Genomic DNA, 17,042 nt, shown 5'->3' with positions numbered 1-17,042 from the left:
AAATAGCATCAGGAGTATCTCTTGAGTCCCACATACGTGTCGTGGGTAACGGTGTTTTACATACATAGTTCTTTCTTCCCACATAATTCAAACCATCTTATTTGTGTTATTTCATAAATAGACTGTAAAGCTGGAACAGACTTAAAGATTATCTACTATAAACTTTCCATGTAATAAGTGACACACCGAGTCCCAGAGATTAGGTGACTTGCCCAAGGTCACACAGCTAGTGAGGGGCAGAGCCAGCAACACCAAGGTTCTTCCTGTTTACTCACACACTAAAAAGCACAACTTTGGGAATTTAGAAGGAAATAGGAGATTTTGGTTCTTATTTATATTGATGAAGAAAGCGAGGTTCTGTGGGTTGAAGTGAGAATCCTTTAATTTCCACACGTCTCCTAGGCCTTAGTGCAGCCCTGACCTGTACGGCATGAGCTCTACCCTCCCTCTGCTAAGTCCCCCTCCTCGGAAATCCTCCAAACCTCTCTGACGTGACAAAACTCACATGTCATTATTAGCCGCATTCTAGCTTGTAAGGGGTTTCACGTAGCGTACCGTGCATAATTTTGTGGTGTACATGTGCATTATAAATCCCATGACTATTTGCTCTTTGTTCAACTTCAAGTGGGTCTCTTTGTCTCACAGTCCTCCTTGGATTATAATATCTATAGTCAAGGAAGGCAAAGAGGAAGGCAGGATATTGATATTTTTTGTGGGCCAGCTATTAGGAACTGAAGATACTCTCATACAAATCATCTCATTTAATCCTCACAACGACTCTCCAACCAATGAGGAAACTGAGGCTCAGAAGGATGGGTTGACCTCACCTAACTGCCCAGCAGAACCAGCATCTGAGCCCAGGTCTGTCTTGCTTCTAAAGACCATGCTTGGTACCTCCCTGGTGGTACAGTGGTTAAGAGTCCGCCCTGCAACGTGGGGGACACAAGTTCGATCCTTGGTCGGGGAACTAGGATCCCACATGCTGTGGGGCAGCTGAGCCCACACACCGCAACTACTGAGCACACAAGCCACAGCTAGAGAGGCTACATGCCACAACTACTGAGTCCTCGCACCACAACTGGAGAGAAGCCCGTGCCACAACAAAGAGCCTGTGCACTGCAACTAAGACCCAAGGCAGCCAGAAATAAATAAATAAATATTCAAAATAAAAAAAAAGATCATGCTTGCCCTATGGCATTATGCTGTTCTGCAAACCTTGTTTAAGGCCACAGTGCACCTCATAGGTGCTTAATAAATGCAGATAATGGCAAAAGTGCTTTCTTTACAATCTGGAGAATATTCACTTGCAAGCCTATACTTTGGGAGTCAATTTAAAAGCCTGTGGACTTTTAAAAACTACAGTGAGATGTCACCTACACAAGTCAGAATGGTCATCATCAAAAAATCTATAAACAATAAAAGCTGGAGAGGGTGTGGAGAAAAGAGAACCCTCCTACACTGTTGGTGGGAATGTAAACTGGTATAGCTACTATGCAAAACAGTATGAAAGTTCCTTAAAAAACTAAAAATAGAGCTACTGTATGATCCAGCAATCCTAGTATATATCCGGAGAAAAACATGGATCGAAAGGATACACGCACCCCAACATTCAGAGCAGCACTGTTTACAATAGCCAAGACACTGAAGCAACATAAATGTCCATCGACAGATGAATGGGTAAGGAAGATGCGGTACCTATACACAATGGAATATTACTCAGCCATTGAAAAGAATGAAATAATGCCATTTGCAGCTACATGGATGGACCTGGAGATTATCATGAAGTGATAGTAAGTGAAGTCAGACAGAGAAAGACAAATATCATATAATTTCACTTATATGCGGAATCTAAAAACATGATACAAATGAACTTATTTACAAAACAGAAACAGACTCACAGACTTAGAGAATGAACTTATAGTTACCGGGGGGAAGGGGGAGGAGGGACAGACTGAGAGTTTGGGACTGACATGCGTGCACTGCTATATTTAAAAGAGATAACCAACAAGGACCTACTGTATAGCACAGGGAACTCTGCTCAATATTCCATAAAAGCCTAAATGGGAAAAGAATTTGAAAAAGAATAGATACATGTATATGTAAAAAAATAATAAAATAAACTACGAAAATAAAAGCCTGTGGAAAATTTACCTCAAGCCTATAGGAAATGAACTGAGGCTAAACTACAAGAAGAAACACTTGATCATGAAAGCAGAAGAATATTGTATTAAGTTAACATAAATACTGGCTATGTCTTGCTTATTCAGAGCGAAATGCCAGCCAGCACATTTGGGGCAGCTCACACTGCCACCTGTATCTATGCACATGCAGGCAAAACTGTTTCAGAAGCATTCTGAACTAGACTTTAGGATTAGCTTATCAGCTACATCCAACAGTCAGTGATGGGACCCAAGCTGGGTGTGTGGCTCCACGCTCACCGCTGAACTTGCTGCGGACAAGCCAGGGATCTGCCCCACTGTCGCGATCAGAGTTGGTGCTGTTTACTTGAGAAGGTGTAACTTGCCATGTTCAAATGCTGCAGGAATCTTTCCACGGCCCCTTTTGAGTCTGGCATCCTTTCCATCTATTGCTAGTTGATGTGAGCTTCCAAAGTCAGTGGTGTGAACATACCACCTTCTTTGCTAAACCCCTTTCTACATGATTTGACTAATCTATGGAGCAGTGGCCAGGAATGGTACATCTAGACAATGACAAAGAAGTACCACAGTATATAAGTATATACTTGGTAAACTAATTTTTCCCCCTGCCACTCTCAAAGCAATATAAACTTTGTTGTTCCTCCTGGATCTCAAATGCTTCTAATAAGTTCTTTGAAATGTCAGTAATGTTGAACTGCGGGTTTTTTTTTTTTAAAGGAGATTTTCTTTCTTTCATAAAAGGAAAAATTGTCCCTTGCCAAGAATGTAGCTAAATATGTTTTGTTTATTTTATTCAGGGCTGAATACGGTTGGATAAAGGGATTCCTGTTTCTCACCCAACCTCTTGCTGAATGAGGGAATCACGAATGAAGCCCTCCATTTACTGGATAGTCAAATAAACAGAAATAAATTCATACTCTTTCATATCTGTGGTATAATTAACATTTGCTTAGCAAATGTGTAGCCTACAAAGCATTTTCATTAGTATGTTATATTTAATATTCATGAGAACCCTCTGGGCTTGGATGGATTTTCTCATCCATAATAATGACATTTCCTTTGACTAAGAGGAAGACTTTCTCACTCCGTGTGGACAATTCCAGTTTTTAAAAGGTCCTCATGGCCTGGGTTGCTCTGGGAGAATGTTGTCTACATAGTAATACTTCTGTCATTTTCACCAAACTTACTTAATCTCATAAACCATAAATTAGTTCAGTGAAAAATATCAGCCAAAGAAGTGTTTTGATTGTCGTAACCTTTCAATTTAATAAAAAGTGATTGGTTTATTAGACCTGTACAATACACAGGAGGATGGGCTTCTACAGCGCCTCCCTGTCCCAATCTATTATCCAACATGCACTTGTTTTTCTACTGTGCAAAATTCGGTACGATTTTCAGGTTCAACTAGAAAGTGGCATCCAACACCTGGTTGAAATTTCCAGTGCACAGAATGCCATTGACCTTGGAGAGTATTTGCTAAGTAAATCACTTACACAGCTGGTAGCCAAGCTGAGACAAGTGAGAAACTCATTTCAGGCACAAAATTTAAGGGTGTTGGGTTTCCCTGGTGGCGCAGTGGTTAAGAATCCGCCTGCCAATGCAGGGGACACAGGTTCGAACCCTGGTCCGGGAAGATCCCACATGCCGCGGAGCAACTAAGCCCATGCGCCACAACTACTGAGCCTGTGTGCCACAACTTTTGAAGGCTGCACGCCTAGGGCCTGTGCTCCACAACAAGAGAAGCCACCGCAATGAGAAGCCCGCTTGCCGCAACTAGAGAAAGCCCACGAGCAGCAACGAAGACCCGACGCAGCCATAAATAAATAAATAAATATGCAATTAAAAAAAAAAATTTAAGGGTGTGCCCCCCACACTAATCAAGATGAATAACATCTAATGCGATATTTAAAAAAAAACATAATGAATGCAAAAAATTCATGACCAACAAAATCAGTGTTACTGATTTTTCCTTTTGCCTCAGACTCCAATACGGCTCAATACTGTTACTGATCCTATATTTTAAAATCCGATATTTAGTTCATCATGGATTTTGGCATTCATTTTGATTTTTTAAAGACTGAATTAAAATATGACCTCTCTTGATGACTGCAGTTTTGGGTGCACTTTGATTCTGCATCTGAGAATGAACGCCTCACTTGTCTTATCTTAGTCTTGGCCCAGGCGAGGAGAATTTTACACTTGATCCAGCCCTGTGTAGACTGAGTTCTACTAGAATTTATAATGACCACAGAGGGGTTATATAAATATGCCTGCCAAAGGTACCAGAATATGACATCCCAAAATATGCCACTTGGACATGAGGATTATTTTGCACTGAAGGGAACTGAGAATCAGTAGATACAAGAAAAGCTCTCTGCCAACCTCCTGTTTTGCCTAAAAGCAGGACATAAATTTGTAAAGGGGGCTCCCCTCCCCTCTCTACCAGGAAGGACAGGAGTTAATTACTGGAGACAAGTCTAGACCCTTATCAGCCCAGAGATGGCACCAGAAGAATCTGTATAACAAATCTTGCTCATCTACTATGAGTTTCCCCATATATTTGCCCCCCCACAGTTTGCCACACTTAGAAGCTCACAGTCCTTTTCCTCGGTCTTGTCACTTCTCTAAAAATGTATTGTTCTTTTGTTAAGATGCTATATAAGCCCGAGTTTTAACCACCCTTTTGAGTTACTCATCACTAAGTGCTCCCGTGTGTATGCACGATGCATGTGTCATAAACTTTTGTTTGTTTTTCTCTTCTTAATCTGTCCCTTGTTAGTCTACTTTACAGGCCCCTAGCTTGAGAACCTAGGATGAATAGAGGAAAAAAAGAGTTTTTTCTCCCCTGTACCTGCATAGGTCACTCAAGTGAGTTTTAGAGGTTTGTAACATAAAACTCCAAATAAAAGGGAAAGAGTTCCAGAAAGTATTTAATTTTACCTCCTCTATTTATAGATGAAAAAAAACTTAGACCCACCAAGCTTTGACTAATATTGTGTTAAATTAAGACTAACTGCTGGGGAGAGAGGGGGTTGGCCCCAGGCACTGGGCCTTTTCTATAGGAAGGAGACATGCTTGGAGACCATTTGCTTTAAAAGGATGGAAATCATGTAGGTCTAACTCCTTCTTGAGGGCTTGGGCTCTTTGTTTGAAAAAGTGATAATATACCACCCTCTCCATCACTCTGGAAAGTAGTACTGAAAGTTTGCTGGGGGAGGGGGAAACATCCCACACGAGAAGATCAGGAGGCTGAGTTGCTGCATTGCAGACGTGGAATCTGAATGCAGTTTTACTCCTGGATGCCTGAGTGGTAACAAGACCTTTACATTAGCAAATGCACGTGGTCGGGAACAATTTTACGCTCTCTCGAGCAACTTCACCCCGAGGAGCTGACCGTACTCCTCATTCCTCATATAAGCACAGATAGCTTTCTCCCCCCTAACTGCTTCCATTTGTCTCTCTCTCCCTCTGTTTTTTTTTTTTTTTATTAAAATGTGCAATACAACAAGAAAAGGAAAAGATGATCCTGCTTCCTGCCATGCAAGACGGTATGCAGAAGGCCAAGGTTCAACGCAGCATTTGGTTTCTTAAGCTTCTCTAATGTATAGGTATGAAAAAGCAACCAGGGACCAGAGTTTACAGCGGTGACTCTCTGAGGATGAAAACTGGACTTTAATTTGGACTCTCTGGCTAAGATAAAATCTGCTTCTGCTATCATTACCCCACTTATGTTTGTCCTTACTTTCTTTCTACTCTGCCACCCAGCGAGTGGGAAGAAATTAACCTGACCTTGAAGAATACTCAGAGAATCTTCAGGACCATTGGGTTTTCAGTATCCAAGAAAATTCTAGAGGCCTACCAACACTTAGATCATAGACTCAAGGACCTGAAAAGGATCTTAAAAATCATATTCAGCACACATTTAACAGATGAGGAAAATGAAGTCCAAAGAACTTGTTCCATTTGTGAGTTAGTTGGAAGCGGGGTCAGAATTAGAACAAGCTCCCTTTCGCATGGCACCATGACTAGGTTCCAACTATGTCCAGCTCATTTCCAGATCACTCGTGAAGGAAAATGCCAGGCCTTCCACACAATGTTTGGAATTTCCTTAGTACAAGTTAAAAACTCCCAAGGAAAAGTCTCAAGAAAAGCCATCTCAGAGGTCATAGGAAGGAGGTATTTCACCATTCTTAGGCTTATGGGGTCTTTATCCATATCAATATCATATATTGAAATTAAAGCTGTGTATTGTTTTTTCTACCCAGGAATGATTAGACCGTATCTTTCCCCTCAAGAAGTTGCTTCCACAGGGAGATCAGCTCGGTGCTTTGTGACCACCTAGAGGGGTGGGAGGGAGGGAGACGCAAGAGGGGAGAGATATGGGGACATATGTATATGTATAACTGATTCACTTTGTTATAAAGCAGAAACTAACACACCACTGTAAAGCAATTGTACTCCAATAAAGATGTTAAAAAAAAAAAAGGAAGTTGCTTCCACTTATGTTTCTGATCTGCTTCTACCCAACACACTCTATATTTCTGGTTTTAGATTCTGATGCAGCCTGTGGCAGGTGGGTTGTACAAAAATAAGGAGTATGGATTGATATCCATCCTGGAACCTAATGGTTAAATTCAACTCACAGATGCATTTTGTTTGTCCCACACACTGTTTTCAAATTTTTATTTTGGGTTTTATACTTAAGTCTGCTTTACTTATTTATATGGACTGCCTGGCCCCTGAAGACGTTTGCACTTATAATCCCTGTTTAGAACTTATCCCTCCTGAGAATGAAGTTGTGGGTGAGTGGGCCTTGATTCTCCGTGAAGAGTTTAAAGACAGGCTTCCAGGGGCCAGCTTCTGGTATCCATGCTGGACCACCAGCCCTCCCATAACCCTGAGCAATCAAAATTAGTTCTCTGAAGTGATAATACTTTAGACTCATATCCGTCTTGAAACAACAACCTGGTTTTGGAAATGCAATCCATTTTATGGACTTGAGTAAAAGAGTGAAACAAATTTTATTGCAGTATTAGACAAAAACCTGACCAGAAGTATTTGGGGAATTTTAGTCTAGAGTCTTACTACCTGCCAGCACTATTAATTTTTTTTTTCATCTTGAGGAATAACCTCACCAAATATACCTATACAAGCTACTTTCATTTATTATTTTTTCTGAAGATATGACAGCATCTGTACAGTTTGAGAAATGATTATTATCCTTCAAAGTTTTGTGGGGTTTTTTTTAAACAAAATCCTTCTGAATTATTGGCTTCCTCTGACAATCTAGGTTGCATGTTCTAAACTAACGTGTCTCAGACAGATTTTGAATAACGTAAAAAGACAAGGCCCATATGAAAATAAAGAACTGTAAAGTAGAATTTAAGCTGTCATATATGAATTTAGTTGATCATTAGTCTCTTAAAAACCTTCAAACACAAACACTTTATTCTAGTTCATAAAGATCGTTGCCTTTGAGAGTTAAATATCTTTTAGTTCCTTTTAAATAGTTTTCTTTTTCAAAAGTTCAAACATTCCATGTTCCACAAATTCAAAAACCCTTCAGCTAGTGTAGAGAAAAACTGATATTTCAAAACCATGGCATTCTCAATTTCCTTTACACATGCCTATCGTGAAAGGAAAAAAAAAATCCTTTTATGCCTACTGATGTAGACTTATTCAAAATTAGTTCTCTATCTACTCAGTAATATTTTTTAAAGTTTCACCACATCACCCATTCAGTGGTCATTCATTAGACCCACAGAAGAATATTATCTCATCAATATACTTAGTAAGTTTGTAAGTTAAAACTCCAACAGTGAAAAATTAGAATATTCTCTCAGGGTTATACAGAAATAAATGTGATTCTGAGGCTTCTTTTCTTGCAAAAACAGAAAACGAAACAGCTCCCAGATTTCCATGGGAAACTATTAGGAGAACTTTGGGAAATTCTCCTCGTAGCATTTGTTTTTCATGAGGCTGAGCGGTCCTCTCATCTAATGTCCTGTCAACAGCTATTCAAATGGGTAGTCTACACTTGCCTTTTACTGGCCAATAGAGATTTGTAAGGTGTTGACTGTGTTCTGAGAAGGCTGATGTCCACAGAACTCAAAGCTTTCACTGCACTCTACAGAATAATGGACTAAGTAGGCCAACTAGGGGCAGGACTAAGTAGTCTCATCCCTCAGAGAAGGACACGTGTTTTCTTTGGTAATTTCACGTATTTTGATGGCTCGTGTAGAGGAAATGTTTAATCACAGGGTGTTGAGATAGATCTAATTTAACTGCTCTTAAAAAAGCATTAAACTCATTCTTGGGAATAATCAGAGTTGAATTCCAAATGCTGAAAACATTAGGATTGCTCTCATCATGCATCTGGTAAATTTGATTAGACCTACTCTCCCCATAGATGTCAAGTGTACAAGCAAGAGTTTTTTAGCCTGTGTTCATTTCAGTCTTATGTCAAAGGTATTGTGTTGTCTCATACTTGTAAGATTTTAAAAAATACACCTTCAAGCCCAACTGGAGAAAATGCTCAAACTGCAAGTAGCCATGACCCAAGCGCCAAGGAAGACAATTACTCATCACACCCGAATGTTTCCATTTCCAGGAAAATTTGGGCCACCACTGAGAAGCCAAACACACAGAAACAAAGTTACAGGACAACAAATTAAATCGGTTCTAAAACACTAAGTCTCTAATCCACTGGCCTTTCTACCTGCAGGCCAATTTATCTTGATTCTGCATACTTTGCTGTTTCGGACCAAAGGATAACATCACTCTTGTCCTCAGGTGGGGCAGGGCTGGACTGACTGCAGTGTGAGCACCCACCATCCAGGAGGGAGGTGAGTTGGCCTTTGAAATGAGTGCATAGGCTTTCCACTCTGTGGGAATGTGTCACTGCACTACAAATGTACTAAATCATCTGAAATCTTCCTGGAAGAAAACATCATTACGTTTTTTAAGTCTAAAACTGAGCTATTAATGTCTGGATCTGATCTTTTGACATCAGAGTCATTATCTTTTAAAGCTCATTTATTTTAAAGGCATCTAAGTTAAAAATGAGTTTCTGAATGTTAGAATTATATATTCCTGAATGCTCCTGTTCATTGCTCCTCGATGACAGTAGATTAAAGATGAGCCTTCACTATTAGCCTCAAATTCTATTTTGGATGCCCTCAGCTTCACAGCAATAGAGTAAATGGACGGAAGCTTTATTATTTTATAAAGATGCATATTTGTGGAGGGTCTCGGCATGAATTTAGAGTACTTGTTAATCCATGGAGTAATGGTTGGAATCTGGGACATAAGACCGGGGCTAAATTTCTTTACCTTCCTAACCCCAGAGAGTCTTTGGAAAAATAGAAACAAAAGAGCACCAAGTACTTAAGGTAAGACACTGCTGTATTCATAATATAGAGAAATAACCACCATGCCTCATGGACAGGAGATGCAGCTCTCCACGGGGCTACAAAGCTCTGCTAGTAATAATTTTAATTGGATGCTATCTTTGCTGCCTTCAGAAAGTATCATAAAGTGGAGTTATTACAGGCTACAAGCGCACTTACTGTGCTGGCCTCTCACAGGAGGAAACAGATAACATTTATCCTTCGGAGGGCAACGTCAATGGGCTACTATTTGTTTCGTTTACATGCATCCCCAGTTGCCCGCTATCTGCTCCCTCTTCCCTCCTTCTAAGAGATCAATTTGAATTAGACGCTGCGGAAGTGGATGCTAAGTTTGGCCTGCCCTCTGCCTCCGGGGAGGGCGCCACCCGGCGGCCCGGTCCCCTGGGCCCTGGGCGGGGCGCGTACCTGCAGAGGATTGGGTGGCGTGAGCGGCGACGGGAGGCCGTGTCCCGGAGACTGGCTGGCTTTCTGAGGGGAGCTGGAGCTCTGCTGAGTTGGAGACGGTTGGTTCCGGTTCTGGGGGTGAGGGTGGGCGGGAGGAGCCGGCGGCGGCTGGGAGGCGGGCGGCGGCGGCGGCTGGGACTGCGGTGGCACCTGCGGGTGCTGGCTGCCCGGCGGGGCGGGCGGCGGCGGCGGCGGCGGCGGCTGCTGGAGCTGCTGCAGCTGCTGGAGCTGCTGCAGTTGGGAGTTGAGGGATGAGGTAGCTGCGAGGAGACAGAAGGAACGTGGAGCTGAAACAAACAACGTGGAGCTGAAACGTACACGACCAAACCGCGTGCTGTGCCTTTGACAGCCGGCACCCCGCGAGCCGAGACGGCTCCCCCTAAGAAAAAGTTTACCCTCATGCCCTGAAACTCCGTGGTATTTCAGAGGGTTGCGGTGCACTGCGAGAACAAGAGTCACTTCTCAGGGAAATTTTAAAATTTAGGGAGGACCAGAGTGTAACCCATCAGGACGGAGCAAACCAAGCGGGTGTACTAGGAACAGAGGTAATTTTTAAGTACTTTCTCCCTCTCTTCCTTTCCACGCTGCTTGGGAAATACACTTAGACTTTCAAGATCTGATTTCGATTTTTAAAGTTCAACCCATTTAATTCTTTTGGCAAACGCTCAAATGGAGTTAAGAACAGAAAGCTAAAGTGTTCGTAATCTCCTTTTCATCATCGATACCACTAATGGTGTCATTTCTACTCGCTGCTTCAGACCTCCGCCAATGTGCTTAGACATTGAGTTTCAAGTTTCTACCGTTTTTAAAAAAAATTTAAAGATAGTACATGCTTCTTAGTTTTGCAGAATCAAAAGCTTGAGTCTGAACTTTTTGCCTGCTCATCAGAGAGACACAGCCCCACACCGGAAGGGTTATAGTCAGCGACTGTGCACTGTGGTGACTGGTCACACTGGCACCTCAAGGACAAGCCAGGAACCGAGAGGATGAAGTCATCTTTCCAGATTTTTCCTTGTTCTGTGAAAAGTAAGCGTTGGTGGGATAAGTTGTCTTAACACCGAGCTCACTATATTTGTTCCCATGTGCCCATCTAGCCCTGAACAATTTCTGCAGCAGAAAAACAGTTCGGCCAAAGAATGATCTAGAGAAAAGACTGCTACAAGTTCACTTTTTTCTTTGCCTGAATATCAGCCTAAAAGCTTTCTAATAAGCCTACAACTAAATATAAGGACCAATGTTGAACCCACAGGCCTTGGCTGCAATGCTATCCTGTTCCTGCCCTACTTAGAATTAGTCAAGATTCCCAAAAGTAGTCACTCCTGTTTGCAACATTAAACTAGTCCCCATTAAAAAAAAAAAATCTAGTGGTTCTGTAAAGTGACATATCATACAACTGACTTCATACAACAAAGACGTTCTTAAAAAATATATGTATTTTGAACCTTATGTTGAGCACATCTGAAGAAGTTTCTCTGTAAGGAAGTCAACCAGGGACTATTTTTGTAAAATTAAGAATCATTTTGTGAAATGAAAACACCTGCTACGCACTAATGCTGTGTCTGGTAGTACGTAGGATTTAACAGGGAGATATAGTCCTGACTTTAAGGAGTTTATAGTATATTTGTGGATATAAGATTAACTTGTAAGAAATAATCAGGTTTGGGGTGCCTGTTACAGTCCTGCTAATTAACTGAGATGCTTGATACATCTCAGTTAATTGCCTAAATGGTCAACAGTGTGGAAACTAACCAAAAGGTCCAGGAAAATGAGGAGAGGGGTTTCTCTGTGGGCTAGAGAGGCCAAGGCAGTGTTCCTGAGGACCGAGAGGGCTCAAGAGAGTGAATTCTATACCCAGAAGGAAGGAGGAGAGGATATTCCAGGCTGGAGAGGCACTCAGATGACAGTATGGCTTAGGTGATGTTTCTGAAGGACAGTGTGGAGAATGGACTGCCTGGAACAGAAACTTTGGGCCGTTTTGTTGATTTTAGACCTGAGAGAGGTGGGAGCCTGTCTTTGAAAGTGGTGGGAAGATGGATCACTCTCAATTCACCACTGGTATAAGTCAGATTTTAAATATATAATCAGGTTTGTTTAAAGCAAGGCATAGCTGTATTGATGAAATGAGAGCTTGACCTTTCCCAGGAGCAGCAAATACCAATTCTGTGCTCTCAGGTCCATGTAGAGCTTCCATGTTGGACCAGTGGGGATGGCAAGTCCTCACTGGGTCAGTGAGTTACTCTAGGTCTGTTCAAACACTCAGCCCAGTGTGCATCCTGCCTTTCATTTAAATCCAGAGTGCTCTGGGACTCTACAGGTTGAGATGGCTTGTGAGAGACAGGGCTGGAAAATACCCGGTCAATGGGGACTCTGAACTTTCTGCTCAATTGTGCTGCAAACCTAAAACTGCTTTAAGAAATAAAGTCCATATTAAAAAAAATAATACCCAGTTAGCATCCCATTTATCGGAACTTTAAAGAGAATGATCTGGCTTTGCATTTTCCCCTCTCCCTGCTCCTATTGTACAAAATCACATTTTATTGAACAGCTGGGAACCCAGCTCAATTCTGACCCCCCAGGATCTTCTGCAATCTGGAGGGAGGGTCCTGGGGGAGTGGGGCCTGAGCTCTCCTTTTGGTGGAGTTATAGACTTTGGGAACCTGATTGCATCTGGCCTCCTGCCTGATTCAAATCAAACCTGTCCTGATTTCTTTCAGGTGGGGGGCACGTATGTCAGTGCTTATTTTCATGGTTGACTTAAATACCATACTGTTCCATTTTGGTTAGAAAAGCATTTATCTAAATCAGCATTTGAAAACAGGAAAGACTGGGGAATATTGGCAGATGGACATTGGCAGACGGGTAGGTGCAGCAGAGCCTAACCTACTAATGAGACGTGCTCCCAAATATGTCTTCGTTTCTTGATGTTGGTGAGTTCACATCGCTTGGCTATGTCTTTCCCATAACCTGCATCTTGCCTGGAAAGGCATTAACCTAAACTAAACCTCTTTGAGTTACATGAACTAATTTGACATTTGCAAGCAAGAAATGATGGACAACAAAATATGTTCAGGTATGTACTGGATGCAAAGAAAAGCGTGAGGGGGCTGTACAAGAATGCCACTCTGGTCTAAAAAATGCCAAAGGCACCTACGTGATAATATGAAAACAAAAGCAAAAAAATACTAAAATATGGAGCCTCTAAATTGCTCATTGTATAAAGCATACTGAGATACAGATACAAGTTAGGAAGGTTCAAGGACATATTTGAACTACAGAGTATGTTTGCAGATAAAATGATGATTGTTGGGGGTAAAGCTTTGACCCTATTTCACAGAAGATTTAAGACTTTACTTTCTTCCCTGGTATTTATGTCCTTTTATGATTATTTCCTCTATGTCTGGTTACTATACACTCCATGGGCCAATGTTTAATATAAAATTTAACTACATTAACAGTAGGCATGAAAGAACTAAAAGAGAGGCACAGAAGTTTTCATTAGGATGTTTGAAATTTTAAAAACTTACAATCTTGAAAAAGAAACACAAAACAATTTTCTATCGAACTTGGAATTTCCTAGAGTGGATCGGAACTTCTCAAATAAATAATTTAATATCACAAAGGAGAAGTCAAGAAGCTTGCATGTCTCCATTTGTTCAGTTTCTATATATCAACTAATTTAGGAAAAACATTTTCTTCTTTGGGATCTTTGTTAAAGGTGTTCTCAGGAAACCAGGCACATAAATAAAGCTCCACCACAGAGGTATCAGAACTATACGGGATGGGCTTTACATACAATTACTTCCAAGGCAGAGAAACGGAAAGGAAACTCATTCTCTCTACCTGCCCATGAAGGGCAAGGCTGTGAATGACGCTGGAGAAATACAAACGTTTCTTGTACTTTGCAAGGTACTGAAACACCTCGGGATTCACAGAAAGCCGAATAGGACTCAAATGCTAAAGGAAGCGTGATTCTTAGCAACACGCTCACTCACCTTTGTTAACGCATAGTACAACATCAGACTATTATAATCAGTGTAGTCAGGGGCTCAGTGTCAGCATTTTCTGGGACTTTCCAGGTTCGGGGATCTGTGGGCGTGGTTGGCAAACTGGAGGCTTGGGTTTGAGAGTCTGCTGGGAAGGATTACAAACTCTGGGCCTGGCTGGGACCTGAGTTGCCTTATAGCAATACACTTACAGAGGGGAGAGGACCCGTGCTAAGGAGGAGGGAAGTGGGCGGGTTTTATCACTGCAAGTGACCAGGAATCCTGCAAAGAGCGTGATGGTAATGGCTTTTCAAGCCCATCCTTAGCCCAGTCCCCTGGTGCAAGCCTGGTCCTAGGGAGGGAAAGAGCACCAAGTAAAAACACAAAGGGCAACCTTGAACTTCTTGCTAAGGGCAAGAAGTCAGATGCCAAAGACCACATCTTGGATAGTTGCGTTTATATGGAATGTACAGAATAGGCGAATCCACAGAGACAGAAAGCAGATTCGTGGTTGCCAGGGGCTGGCGGGTAACTGCCCGTGGGTATGGGGCTCCTGGGCGGGGGTGATGAAAAAGTCCTAGAACTACATGGTGGGGAGTGTTGGACAACATTGTGAATGTACTTAATGCCACTGAATTGTACGCTTTAAGATGGTTAAAATGGCAACTTTTATGCTATGTGTATTTTACTATAATAATAGTAATAATAACAATATTATTAATAGCTAATAGCTGTTTCTCCATATTCGCACACTGGAGACCAAGCCGCACTGCCTTGGGACCCCACGAGGGAAGGGAATAATCCTTCTCCACTCTGCACGGCTGTGTAGTCCCCAGGGCTAGGGCTGTGCCTGGCAGAGCAAAGGGACAGACATGGGCAGGGCTGCAGGATGCCGGGCGGCACCGGGAGGAAAATGCTGTGTCCACTGGAGGGGGAGAGGCACAGGTCTGGCAGCGGGAGCAATGGATTGCTATCAACGTGGACCGTGGATTCAGTCCGAGGCGCACACGAGACACCCCTCTAGAAATGCTGCCGAAGCTGGTCTCTGAACAGGCCAAGAACAGTGACTGCAATTTGGGTTCAAAATCAGACAGTGCTTCACAGTGTGGAAAGCACTGTCATTTAAAATGGATAAATTAGCTTTTTCTTTGGCCACACCATGTGTCATGTGGGATCTTAGTTCCCCGACCAGGGATCGAACCCGTGCCCCCTGCATTGGAAACACGGAGCCTTAACTACTGGACCACCAGGGAAGTCCCCGGATGAATTAACTTTTCAGGACAACCATATGGATAGATGATATCACTGCCATGTTACACATATAGAACTTGGGCTCAGAAAGGTTAAGTGACCTGCCTGAGTTCACACAGCTAATGAGCACTATGGCCGACTCAGTCTTAGGTCTGCCACTTCCCAAATCCTCTTAACAGAACAGAATCAGGGGCAAGCTATTTCCCCCTGAGGGTTGGAACGAAGATAACTACTCCCTCGTAGAGGGATGCCTTCCATGGCCCTGCTCTTGAGAAGAGGTGGCACAGGTCCCCAGCTTACAGAGGCTGCTTTGAAGGTGTGTCTGCTCAGTGATGAATCGTTCAGCTCCTGAGAAAGTGTGTACAGTTGTAGCCCTGTCCTGCTGCAGGCAAAATGTTTTTTAAAGCCTGCTGATATGAAATATAAATGTGTATTTTGAGGATAAAGATGCTAATTTGAGTGTGAGCCATGAGTTATTTTAAGACCAGGGACATGGGGTCGAGGGAAAGGGGGTGAGAGGTATGAGTGGATGGGAGGTGGGGAAGGGCCACAGCACACTTGCTTCGTGTCACAAGTTTGCCTCTGTGGTGAGAGAATGTTTCCTCTACACTTAGACCCTGGGCGGCCCCAACACTGTGCGCAGCTTGGTGACATTTTAAGGAAAGTAACCAAGTAGGGTATCAGGTTACGTTGTCCATGGAACTCTGTGATGTGTTGTCTCTAGAGTATAGTCAGGTGGCAGCTAAGAGTTCTCCAAATGGCTTTGTCCCTTAATTGGGGACAGTGACTCCCAGATCAGCCCCAGTCTTACAAATCAGTGAACTCATGTGCCACCGAAAAGGAAATCCCGTGCTCCCTGATGTACGTAGCCTTTGCCTCCCTAACTCTGTATTTACTGTTCACTTTTCTTGCCCACTGAAATCCCTAGAAGAAGAAAGAAATGGAATCTAGAACAACTCAACCAGAAGAATTTGAGTCGGTAAAACTGGACATCTTCCCTCCTTCCAACCCCCCACCAGGTAATAACATCCAAGGTAGCTGAAGCAAGGATGCAGGTCAGGAACGCTTCCTGGTACCCTCATTAACAGCATCCCTAGCATGCACCGGCAGACAGAAGTTTTTGTAAGGTACATGGAAACGGCATTTTGGGGACTTGGGACTTTGAAAAAGTACAGAAGGTGAAGACTTTCTGGAAAATTTGCCTTTATTTTGGCAGCAATGCCCCAAACAAGCAAAATCAGTTCTGCCTCAAAGATTATGATGTGTAACCATCTCACAAGCAGTCAGTGTTCTCAGCTCCAGAAATACTGCTAATATCTTTAATCTGTCATTTGCTTTGTTTGCATTTAAGGCAGAGATGTAAGTATCTCTTGAGATGTCAGGGGAAAACAAAGACAGAAATTCTTCCATTGAACATATTCCCACAAATTTTCCATGTATTGCCTGAGCCACACAAGCTTCTTTCTCCGGTCAGGTGTTTTCCCCAACTCTATCTCAAATTATGGAACCGAATCGCCTGGGGAACTTATTAGACAAGTGGATTCCAGAGGGTAGGACAAAGTCTGCATTCTAAAGCACCAACGCCCGCCCCCCGCCCAACGGGATCAGGAGCTATTGGCCTTGGGGCTCCTAGCAGCCCATCCAGGAGGGGAAGGCTCTTCCCTTGGCCTTCAACCTGAGCAGTTTGTTTATCCATCTCCATAATTTTGAGGATATTTCTTTTCAAAAAATGAATCTGTTCTTCCATTGGCAAAAAATTTCAAAACAAAAATCACTGGTTGGAAAGAAGAGAAAAC

At 42.6% G+C, this 17,042-nt stretch overlaps 1 protein-coding gene and 1 long non-coding RNA gene across 3 annotated transcripts in view; one reads left to right on the top strand and one right to left on the bottom strand.

The window, feature by feature from the left end:
• The window catches only part of POU6F2 (POU class 6 homeobox 2), a 363,025-nt gene that overhangs the window by 112,162 nt on the left and 233,821 nt on the right, over positions 1-17,042 (bottom strand). For both annotated transcript variants that reach the window (XM_027123965.1, XM_027123966.1), the window contains exon 4: positions 9,974-10,272. In XM_027123965.1, coding sequence (XP_026979766.1) covers positions 9,974-10,272 — 299 coding nt within the window. The remainder of the gene's footprint in view (positions 1-9,973; positions 10,273-17,042) is intronic.
• Positions 9,915-11,038, top strand: LOC113629495 (uncharacterized). Its single transcript, XR_003436564.1, has 2 exons — positions 9,915-10,071; positions 10,853-11,038. It is a non-coding gene; the product is annotated as an uncharacterized LOC113629495 (long non-coding RNA).

Source organism: Aethalodelphis obliquidens, unplaced genomic scaffold (genome assembly GCF_003676395.1).
Source record: "Aethalodelphis obliquidens isolate GAN/ISIS:26980383/991018 unplaced genomic scaffold, ASM367639v1 scaffold27, whole genome shotgun sequence".
Taxonomy (NCBI): domain Eukaryota; kingdom Metazoa; phylum Chordata; class Mammalia; order Artiodactyla; family Delphinidae; genus Aethalodelphis; species Aethalodelphis obliquidens.
Note: the sequence above shows the minus strand (reverse complement) of the source record. Positions and strands in the feature narration are given on the sequence as shown.